The following is a 12,267-nucleotide window of genomic DNA, read 5'->3' as shown; positions in this document are numbered from 1 at the left end:
ATATTGAACACTACTGAGCCATAAAAAAATAATGAAACCTTGACATTTGTGACAACATGGATAGACCTCAGGGGTATTATGTTAAGCAAAATAAGTCTGACAGAGTAAGACAAATATCGTACAATGTCACATATGTGGAATCTAAAAAGACAATAAATGAACAAACAAAACAAAATAAAACTCACAGATTCAGAGAACAGAATAGTGGTTGCCAGGAGGGAGGGAGACGGGGATGGACAAAATAGGTGAAGGGGGTCAAGAGGTCTAAACTTCCAGAGATAAAATAAATCAGTCATGGTGACATAATGTACAGGATGGCAAGCATAGTAAATAACTATACTCACCATGCCAAGAGAGTAAATCTTAAAAGTTCTCATCACAAGAAAAAGTTTTTTTGTAACTTTGTATGGTGTTGGATAGTAATGAAACTTATTGTGGTAATCATTTTGTAGTGTATACAAATATTGAATCATTGCATTGTACATGTGGAACTAATATAATGTTATATGTCAATTATATATCAATAAAAATAATAAAATAAAATAAAATAAAATAAGGCCAGGAGTATTTTTATTTTAAAAAAAATGATTAAAAGAGGGCATATTGTAACACTTTATCATCACCACTGATTTTCTCTCAAAATAACAAAGTTGTAAATTAATTACTCTTTTATTAAGCTAGGGTTTGTGGTTCTGTTTTGCTCTATAACAGATAAAGGTGATTCCTGAAGATAACCTGAAAATTTAGATCTCTTTTATACTGTAAGTACTGTCGTTCTGTTACATAAGGCAAACTCAAACTCCCAGCATAGACTGCAAAACAGAAAATAATTTTCTCTGAATATAACTTAGCTACATAGAAAAGTATAAAATGTAAACATATATCCAATTTAAAATGTGTGGAAACAGAAATAAGCAGCCTTCACAGTTTCCCTAAGAACAAGGAGTTTCTAATTGTCATTCTCACCTACAAAGCCTCCGAATCAAATCTTCAGGTCGTCTTGTTATCTTCCTGGGAAAATCCATTTTTTCAATTCCTTTGAGAATCAAATTGTAGGTCATCATTTGGTCAGCCCCAGAAAAAGGTGGGCTAGAGAAAACACAAAATAGGACACTAGGACAGCATCTGAGACACATTCACAACTAAGTTCTTCCTTCCCTTGCTTCCTCCCTTCCTCTCTCCCTTCTCCTTCCGTTCCCCCTTCCCTCCTCCTCTCCTTCTCTCTCTCATTAGTTGTTTTATAACAAATCTGGATACATGAGAGAAAATCATTTCATTAATTTCACATCATTTAAGAAATTACACACATACACATACAAGTAATTTGTCAGGTGGTCAGTAAAATGAAAAATAAAGTAGGGGATAGAAATTGACAGAGAGGTGTAATTTTTTTTTTTTAGACAGAGTGAATACAAAAAGGCTCTCTCATAAGTTGACAGTCAAGCAGAGGTATGAATGAAGAGAAGTGAATAAACCACATCTTTATCTGTGGTCAGAGGATTTCAAGCAAGTACAAAGGCCATAAGTCAGGAACGAGCATGATTTGTTCTTGGAGCAGTGAGGAGGCAGGGCAGTGTTGCTGCTGGAATGAGTAAACAGGAGAGAGAGATGTAAGAGATGAGCAAAACATCACATAGATCTAGTAGGCTATGGTAATGACCTGGGAATATGTTGTGAGTTAAATGATCTAATTTACAGCAGCCAGAGTAAGCTTTTTTTAATGTATGGAGCATAAACTGTGATAGAGATAGTGGTGGAAGAAAGGCCTGGACTAGGATGATAGTGGTGAAAGTGTTGAGACGTGGCTGGACTCTGGATCTATTTAGATGGTAAAGCCAACAGGATTTGCTAATGAGGTGAATGAGGTAAATGTGGTGTATGGTAGATTCAAGAATGATGATCAAGTGTTTTGACCCATGGAATGGAGCTAACATTTACTAAGAGAAGAAAGACTGGAGTGTGGGTAAGGATGCAGAGGTGCAGAGCAGGTTATGGGGAAGAGAATCAAGAGTTATATTTTGAACATGAAACAGAGATGTTAAACAGGCAATTGAATTTAGGAGTCTGACATTGGGGAAGAGGTTGGAGGTATGATTCTGAGGAGTTGTCAGACAGTATTTATGACTATGGAACTTGATGATATCACCCAGAGAGTGAGTAGATGGAAAAGAGATCAAAGATTGAGTGGCCCAATATTGAGAGGTCAGGATAATGAGTAGAACCCGGCAATGGAGACTGAGATAGGGCCACCAATGCAGTAAAAGAAACGAGAGAAAGAGCAGTCCTGTGAAGAGAGTATTTGAAGGAAAGCGTTGCTAAGATGAGTAAGAAAATACTGGGAATTGACCACTGAATTCAGATATTTTCATGCATATATTTTGCTTTTAAAAACATTTCAATATCTATTCTATTGTGTCATTTAATATTTGAAAATTAAAGATGACTTTCATGAACTATTACTCTGTTTCTCGATCATGCTTGAGAGCTTTTGATATTAAGAATTCCCACTCTTGGTAGTAAACTTGAAATAAGGTCAGTGCACTGACTTTTCCATAATCTATATTTCACTTGTAAAGAAAATGAAGTAGGAAACAAAAACATTGCTATAATATTTTCAACTCATTTATATATTTATAACTATATTGTATTTTGTTTTGGTTTTGTTCTTTAGTTCTTTTCTCACTTTCATTTACTCCCTGACTCTAGAGTTCAGGGCATTTAAAATTAATTTTTCTTGTGCTCTACTCTGAAAACAATTTTCCAACTTTTTTATGACAGCTCAAATCACCTTAGCAACTCCAAGTTATTGGGATCCACCCCTTCCTTATTTCCTCATTTTATTTCCCTATCCCTTGTAACAATTTACCTCAGCTGGTGAAGACTGAAACGTATATTCTCCAGTTACCTAGAGGAACCATCATGTGTCTCTTAGAAATAAATTCTTGAAACAGAATTCCATGTGTCTTAAGACCTTAAGCAACATTCTCTCTAAATAACTGGAAATTTTTCCCTTCTTTCCTTCAAAATCTTAGGCAATTACTATTCGAAACTGATAACAGATAATATAATCTTTCATATCTGTTTGCTCAATAAACGTAGACAGAAAGTAGATGTAGCCACAGGTAATTTAACATTAAAATTTGTAGTGTAAAAAGTTCAAGAAGATTCTATGAAATTTTTTTTATGTAAAGTATGTGTTAAGACTTGAGTTCCCATCAATGGGCTCATTCAGTATTTTTTATGCCATTCCAAAGGCAAATCCTCCCTGAAATTAAGACTAAAAAATATCAGTTATAAAGGTTTATAAGGTTAATCAAATCAGTTCATGAGAAATGGAGGTACAAATGGAAAAGAAAACTGATCTGAATCCTGTATGTGTGTGCATGCGTTATACTAAATGGTACATATGTGTAATGGAAAATAGATCTCGTCACATTTAGAGTTAGAAGATCTGGGATCATATCCTTGATCTTGGGCAGTACCTCAATGCCCTGGTTTTCTAATCTATAAAATTTAAATTTAAATCATAAAATAATCATAAAAAATAAAAATTCCTGCTTTAACTTCCACACAAGTTTGTGGTCACTAAACTAGATAAGACACATGTAAGTGCTCTGTAAATTGTAAAATGCTTTACAAATGTGAGTTAATACTACATATAGCCTATGTATGTATGTGTATGCATACGTATGCATATAAATGTGTGTGTATGCACGTGCATATGGAATATTTGGGATCTCGGATTCATTACTATAGCCCTTTAATCTCATTGTGAATGACAATTCAATTTTAACTGCTAAAACCCCTGCTGTGTCTTGTCTCTGTTCATTAGCACCACCAGAAAGCAGTTGACGAGGGGAATAGAATTTAAATCCAGCAATGTTGTTTTCTCTTAGCATTTCTAGTTAATGATTTATATTGGGAAGATAGAAGACCATGGCTAAATTTAGTTTAATTGATCAATTAATTTAATTGAACTATGATTGCTATTTTCTCAATTACAAAAAAAAATATGTAACAGGAAACGATAACAGCCTATAACTTCAATTCCTTTTCTTATTCTTACGTTGGATTATCAAAACTTTCACACACTAATATGTCATCTATAATAACAGGGCTTTGCCCTTTTAGGTGAACCACAGCATTCTGTACTGCTCTCCTTTACCTTCCTGAATCTTTTTTTCACAGTATAAACTAGCAAGCATACTATATGTGAGATGATGTAAACAGGAAAAGGCATCATACTTAAGCAGAAACATTTCCAACACGTTAACCTCCTATACATATATTTGTCATTAGGAAGTTATTCTTGCACTTCTCTGAAGAAGAGGGTGAACACAACTTGGAGGCACTTACTTGCCCGTTAGGAGCTCATACACTAGAATTCCCAGGGACCAAAAATCCACACTGAAGTCATGTCCTTTGTTGAGAATGACTTCAGGAGCTACATACTCTGGAGTTCCACAGAATGTCCATGTTTTCTGTCCAGATCCTATTTTCTTAGCAAAGCCAAAGTCGACCTAGAAGAGAACATCAAAGAAATTTTCAGAGACCTAAAACATATTCCTCTTTAAGTCTCCCTCTAACGTCCCCAATCTTTTTTCTACACCCCCACCCCTTTTTTTCACACTACACACACACACACACACACACACACACACACCCTCTTGTTTATTCTATTGTAGGGACAGGTGTAAATCTAACTTCCACGCACACACCTCTACAGCCACGACCCTAGAGGACGAGAATGGTTTAGCAAGGGGAGGCCATAAAAACACATGTGAGACTCAGGACAAGCAGGACTGAAATAATTTTCAAATCAATGGTGATATTCATTGGAAAGAGGAGAGAAGCGGGAAGTAATAGATGTAAAGCTCTCTCACAGGAGAAAAAATAATAGCAGAATTGAGATTTTGGGAAAGAAGGGGGGTTGTTGAGAAGAAATGGGGTTTAAAACTCTGGAAATCTTTAAAAACCACTATGCACAATGTCTGCACCCTCTAGATTCTGACAGTCCAAAGAAAAAGCCAGGTCGTCCCATCTCAACCTTGGCTGGGCTCTGTACATGTTCAGTTCCTCTCAGGGAGGTGAGAGGTCTATAGCACCTGAATTAACTTCTTTATTCTGAATAATAATATTTACTCAGTCAGTACCCACTACAGGCCAGACTCTGTGCTAGGCTTAGATACAGAGTTGACTAAGGGAAGCTCAAGGTGTTGGGAATACTTACACATACATGATTAATATTATATCATGCAATACAAAGCATATACTCAGAGGGCCAGAAAATATCTACTCTGGGACATGAGGAAGAAGGTGGTTAGGAAGATGTCATTAGGAGGATGCACCTGAGCTCGACCCTGACTGACAATTAGGAACTCTCCCTCCTCTCTTTTCAAAATAGGTCCCTCCACTTTTCTGAGACTCTATTCAATGAACTCTGTGCACAGAATAGAGACAGGAAAGAAGGCTGGAACAACACAAGACGCACTCATTGAATCGAGGCAGTGTATATGACTGATGCCCTGCCCTGCAAAACAAACAGAGGGTTTCCTTCCACAGGAGTTATTTAGTGCATGCTTTTCAGCTCCAATACATACAGATATTATTTTAATAAAACTGCCCTCCCCCTCCCTCAAGCAAACAGACAAATTATACCTGGACTTCAACATACACATTTTAATAGCTTCATTACACATACTATCTCAATAATATAGCAATAATCTTGGCTAAAAACCTAAGTAAATAAGGTTAACATATCAAAATAGGTCCTTACCTAAAAAAGTAAGAGTCAGTAAATTATAAAATCTAGCCCTCATTTATTTATTCAACTATTGACGTTTAAAATCTTTGTTTTACCTTAAATAAATCTCTTAGAAATTTACCTTTTTACCAATCCTTTTTAGTATTTACCAGTCAACAGCAAGGATTTCCTTATTAGAAAAAGGGAATTTAAACGGCCTAATTTGAACTGGGCTTTTACTGATTTCTTTTATCTCTACAGAATGACTCACAATGATTCTATCCTAAGAGATGGCTGGGGATATTATGAAATTAAAATTTGTAACCAGCTGAGATTAAGCATATCTACTTATTCCTCAGAGAAAGAACCAATATGAAAATCCTAGCTAATTTTATAAAGACTAAAATATAAGACACAAGAAAGCAATGTTTATAATTACATTTTTAATGCACGTATATGTAGAAATATTATATTTTGTTGTTTTATAACAGCTTTTCAACTTGCTTTTTTTTTCCATTGCATTTCTTTCCTTTTTAGGACGACTGGAAATTCATTAGATGTTTAGGAGAGTTTTTCCAGCTCTGAAAGTGATAAATTTTAATTAGTTGGTTTTGCTTTTGTGATATTTGCCTGTTGGCCCCAAGAGATGGCAATTATACTAAGATTTCAAGATTTATGAAAAGTTACCACTTTCTTCATCTCTTTTGATTTTATCAACTTTAATCTATTTGGTCGGAGGAAATTAGCACTTAGATCTATCTAGTCATGTGCCTAATATAGAAGGCCTCAGATTGTCTGATATGAAGTTCTGTGTATTTTCTATAAAAATTCACACTACTGTCTTAAACCACCATGGATATCACCACAAAGCCTCAGTCTCTTTTTTTTTAGCCCTATCCCTTCTAGGCAACAGAAGGGTAAGTTCCTTCCTTTATTCATTTAATAAATATTTATTGAATGCTACTATATACCAGGATTCAGACAAAGCACCAGTCCTCTTAGAGTTTATATTTGACAGAAAGAGAACAAGCATAAAAATGTAGTATCATACATAATAATGTCAGATAGTGACATATGCTATGAAGAAACATATAGCAGAGTTAGGTACAAAAAGCAATCAGAATTGTATTTTAAATAGGGTGATCAGGAAACACGTCTTTGAAGAGGTAACATTTGAGCAAATTTGAACAGATATCTGAGTAAACTAAGAAAGCTGAAATCAGTAAAAATCTAAGCAAGAATGATTATGACAGAGGAAGAGCTAGTGCATAGCCCTTAGCCTTTGGGAACATGCTTGGTAAGTTCAAGGACAGACAAGAAGCCCAGTGTGGCTGGACCATATGTAGTGGTTAGGTAAACCACAGAAAGAACTTTAGAACTTTTTTTCTAAGAGGCCATGAGAGGATTAAGAGGAGGGATAAGTATGGTTAAATTAATGTTTTAAATGAATCATTCTAGAAGACAAGAAAATAGACACATCTCTTTTAAAAATTCTACCGGCAAACTAAGCTTTCAAGAACAATCTCTGGAGAAGCTGCACACAGGTCTTTTTCTTGTCTCTATTAATGCCCCGTTATAAAAGATAGCTTACATTATGCTGAAAGCTTAAAACCATTGTCTCCAAAGATTTTAATAAACTAGAAAGTTTTAAGATTCTTCTAAAACTGCGGTGATGATTGCATCATTCAGGAATAGAAAAATTAGCATTGTGGCTTACTGGAGCTGGTGTCCAGTAAGTATTAGCTTTTTCCCAGAAGTTTCTCTTTGGGTCAGTAAATTTGTCAGATATTGGTTCTCTTAGTCGAATCAAAATGACCAGTCTAATTAAGCCAGATGATTCATGGAGACATAACATTCCAAAAAAACATTTATGTGGCATTTTTAGGGTTCTATTTTGCCCAAGTCTAGACAAGGGTAAAATGGAATCTGTTTATTCTGTCTACCAACAGACAACAGTGATGGCTTCCCTGGATGGAAGGGAGTGAGAGAGGCTAAGGTATGGGATGGATGAGTCTTTTATAGCAACAATCCATTCTTTATGGGGCATGGTGACTCATCCACAATACTTGGAGTGTTTAGTAGGAAGTGGGCAAGATGAAGAGGAATTTTGCATACATGAGAACCACCTGAATAAATCATTGAAAGCTCATTCTATATACCACCAGCTCTTTGAACAGGATTTACACAACCAATTCCTTTCTTCTATGACATTTTTTAACACTGTTTATATTCCACAATTACATCCCTTATGGTGGTATCGTCTAGTTGTGTATCTAGCTCCTTGAGAAGAGGCATTATATCTTATTCATTTTTTACCTCCTAGGGCATTTATAACACAATAGATGTTCTGTATGTTTGGTGAAAAAAAATCTGAATGAAAAGATAATCACTGACATCTGTTTAATTACACACACATACTCACACATATATGTATGTATGTATATGTATAATCTTTGCAACAACTTTGCAGCTTTGTGAGCTAGGAACTACTATCCTAATGTTAAAGACCATAACATTAAAATCTAGGAAGGTCATAGATACTTGAGGTGAGACTTGAACCAGTTCCAAAGGGAACATTTCCATTATCAATAACTTGATGAGGAATCCGAAGATATATATAAGGGAAAAGAAGCAATGTAAGTTAAGCAAATTGGTGGGAAAAACTTAATTGTCACTTAATAAGAACAGCTAATAATGGTCTGGCAAAAAGAATACAGATGGAGCCAATGATTACTTTTATTTTCAAGTTAGGAAACCCTTGACACATATAAAATAATGTGACATAGATGCAAGTTATAAAGCATGAGAATAAAAACACCCTGTAGCCTCCACCAATTTAATAATTAGAACAGAACCAATGTGAAGCCTGTGTGCTCTTCCAGTTAGTGTCCTCCTGTCCATTGTCTAGAGGTCACCACTACCACCCTGACTTTTATGTATATCATTTGCTTGCTGATCTTTTCATTTTCATTAAAATCACTTCTGATTTTACTATGTATCCAATATCCTTAAATAATACAGAGTTCTCAGTTTTAATTTTTTTAGATAAATCTCATATCTATTCTAGGCAAATTGCCTTTTTCACTTAAGATCCTATCTGTGAATTTAATCCACATTGTAGTACCTTTATTTTTACTCTGTATCATATGCCACTGAATTGACATGCCATGATTATTTTTGTCCATTATGCTGTTGATAGACATTTGTATTATATCTTATTGTATGCTATTATAAAACTGCTCCTATTAACATCATTTTCCATGTTACCTAGTGGACATGTGTCAGAGGGTAGGATTTCTGGGTCAAAGATGTGGTATCTTTAACCTAACTAGATACTGTCAAATTATTTTCCTTAGGGACTGTACTATATTATCATCCCTTCACCAGCAGTAATGTTTAAGTGTTCCCATTGCTCTTTATCCTCATTATCATTTAGTAATATCAATTTTTATGTTTTGCCATCTGCAAGTATTAAATCACTGTGGTTTTAATTTACATCCCCCCCGCTCCATTAGTAATTAGTTTGAGCTATGGCATTATAATGTTCTGATATGTGAGCGAGTTTCTTCCTACCCTGTTCTTCTTGTTTATATTCAGAAATGTCTTGGACATTCTTGGCCCTTGGTTAGTCTACATAAACTTTAGACTCAGCTTGCCAAGCTTCATGAAAAGCTCTGCTGGAATTCCACTGGAAGTGTATCAAACTTGTAGATCAATTTATATCTTTTACTACTTATATCTTTGGGATGTTGAATCTTCCTGTTTTTAAACACAGTATATATTTCTGAGTTAGTTAGGATAATGCTTGTTACTGCAACAAACATATCCAAGAAAGTATAAAAGCTTAAACTCTATATTAATTTTCTTCTTCCTCACATAATGGGTTTTCCTGAGCAGCAGGGAGCTCTCCCCCTCAAAAAGGTTCAGGGAATGCAGGCTCCTTTCACCTGACTGCATAGAGATCAGTTGAGTAGATCACTATCAGCCCAGGTCTGATGGTGGTGCACAGAAAGTTGGCTCACTAGCTAGAACCAAGCCACATGGTTCTAACCAGCACAAAGAAGGCCAGGATATGTTGTCTAGCTCTGTGCCCAGAAGAGAGAAGAATGAGCCTATTAATTTAGATCTTTTTTAATGTCTTTCTATAAATTTATATAAGTTTCTCAAAGCTTTTAGACATTTTTGTTAGATTTATTTCTAGATACATTATATATTTATATAAATACATATTATGTTTTTATACTTTTTGTAAAAGGCATTTGTATTATTATCAACTCTGGTATTTAAAATTACATTGAATTCTTATATTATTAATTTTACATTCAGCAACCATACTGAACTCTCTATTTAATTTTAATAATTTGTTGTTAAATTCTGGATTTATATAGAGTTTATTATATCACATGGGAAAACAGGTTTTGTCATTTACTTTCTAATCTTTTAATTTTACTCATATCTTATTGCATTGGCTAAGATCTCCAGTAAAATAGTGAATAGAAGTGCTTATCCCACTGACTTTTAAGAATACACTTGTAATGTTTCATTATGTACAGTATTTGCTCTAAATTTTTGGCAGGTATCTTCCCTTGGATTAATAAAATTTATTTACGTTCCTAGTTTGCTTAGAGATTTTATCATAACTGAATGTAGAAATATATGAAAAATTCCTCTTCATTTATTGAGATGTATAATTGATATTTTTAATCTATTAAAGGAGTGACTTGTTTTAATAGAACTTTTAATGTTAAATGATGATTGCATTTTTAAGATATATCCAACCTTGTTATGATGTGTTGTCATAATTTGTAAATTGTTAATATTTTGCTTGATTTTTGGATTAAATTTAAGAGTGAGATTGGACTTTAGTTTGTTTTCCTTAGGAGTTTCCTTTGGAGAATCAAATTTACACTAGTCTCACAGAATAAGATAGTATAGAGTTGCCCATATACTTTTCACTCCACGTAAATCTCTGCTTTAACTGTAATTATGTTCACTTATGATAGTATATATCTGTATCTCTTCTCTTTTACTTTTGATCAGTATTTCCACAGATTTGTTAATTTTATTAATCTTTCAAAACACCAAGCTTGGTTCCATATCTGTTTTATTTTATATTTTATTAATTCATGTACTATTTTTTCCCTTTCTTTTCTTTGCTCTTATTTTATTTCCCCTTTTTCCAACTTCTTAAATTGGATGCTTAGCTCATTAATTTTTAGCCTTTCTGAAACATTAAGGCTATCACTTCAGCTGCAACCCGTTTGTGATGGTATGCATGTAATATTCTCTATTGTGCTACTCTGTTTTTTACTATTCATTAAAGTTTCTTCTTCACTGATCCTTGAATTATTTTGAAATATTCATAAAATTTCAATGAGATGAATTACAATTTTTGTTAGTGGTTGCTTCCCATTTTTAAAATGTTATTGATTTCTACTTTAAATACATTGACATCAGTATCCAAAAATTTAATGTTCCTATTTTGAGAGTGAGAAGAAGCTGCCTCACTGACTTTTTATTCATTCTTATGTGCTAAGCCATGTGCTAAGTCCAGCAGTAAACACCTTAGCACAATTTCTGCCATCACTGGGTAATCAGTGTAGAGGGTCAGGCAGATCATAAAGAAGCAGCCAACAATATCAACATTCAATATATTTTACACTGTATTTTCTTATAGAATACTCAGTATAAGTATGATTATGTTGCTCTGTTATCACACGAGGTATATTACTTACATGAGTTAATAGCACAATCATATAGAATGTTTATTAATGAGTAACAACTGAGATTTACTGGATTACAACCAAGCTTTCTGCTGAGCAACCACAAAAAGGCTAGGTATTATATAAATTCTGCTTGAGTTGAGAACAAGGTGGGTTTTTCTTTAAAGTCTTTAAGTATTGTCTTACATCTTAATACTGTCTTTGATTTATTCATGATAACCAGAAGAATGCTTAACAATTATTGCCTTCATCAGCCCTCGTTGGCCTTAAAAGTGGAGATAGATTTAGGAAATTATTAGATGGGCAGGTGAGAGACAATGATGTGAGACTTCATGGTCCTTTAGTAATATCTACTAATCATTAATCTCTATGTGTTTCCTCATAAAGACAGCTTGGACCAGGTGGAATTCATTTGGGAAAAAATAAAGCTGGCAATCTCAATGATGAATTGGGGAAGAAAAGTAGAATGAAGTCTTCATTCTTTACCACAAACACATCCTCTATAATTATCAGAGAAGGGCACATTTCTACAGCCTCTAGAGAGACACTTTCAAAATCCACACCTTTCTCTTACATCTTTTCTCCAAGATTTCATGAGTTTTTCTTTCCTGGGTAAAAACACCTTTCCTTACTTGTCATCCTTAGATATCTGACCCCTCAGAGATAGTGCCAAGAAATAATGAAGATAAAAATGCCATTTATCAAAATTTGTTGAATGATGACAAGGTAACCCTAACAAGGAGTTTATCACCCTTGAAGACAATTGTGTCCAAGGCTGTCAATTGTGTCCAGTGTCCATCA

General features: G+C 34.3%; 1 protein-coding gene across 2 annotated transcripts in view; it reads right to left on the bottom strand.

Moving 5' to 3' along the window:
- PRKG2 (protein kinase cGMP-dependent 2) overlaps positions 1-12,267 on the bottom strand; it is an 83,223-nt gene that overhangs the window by 11,462 nt on the left and 59,494 nt on the right. For both annotated transcript variants that reach the window (XM_006907613.1, XM_006907614.1), the window contains exons 14-15: positions 4,357-4,520; positions 967-1,089 (exon numbers count right to left, since the gene is read on the bottom strand). In XM_006907613.1, the coding sequence (XP_006907675.1) occupies positions 967-1,089; positions 4,357-4,520 (287 nt within the window). The remainder of the gene's footprint in view (positions 1-966; positions 1,090-4,356; positions 4,521-12,267) is intronic.

Source organism: Pteropus alecto, unplaced genomic scaffold, assembly GCF_000325575.1.
Source record: "Pteropus alecto unplaced genomic scaffold, ASM32557v1 scaffold161, whole genome shotgun sequence".
Taxonomy (NCBI): Eukaryota; Metazoa; Chordata; class Mammalia; order Chiroptera; family Pteropodidae; genus Pteropus; species Pteropus alecto.
This window is presented reverse-complemented; position numbering and strand designations above follow the sequence as displayed.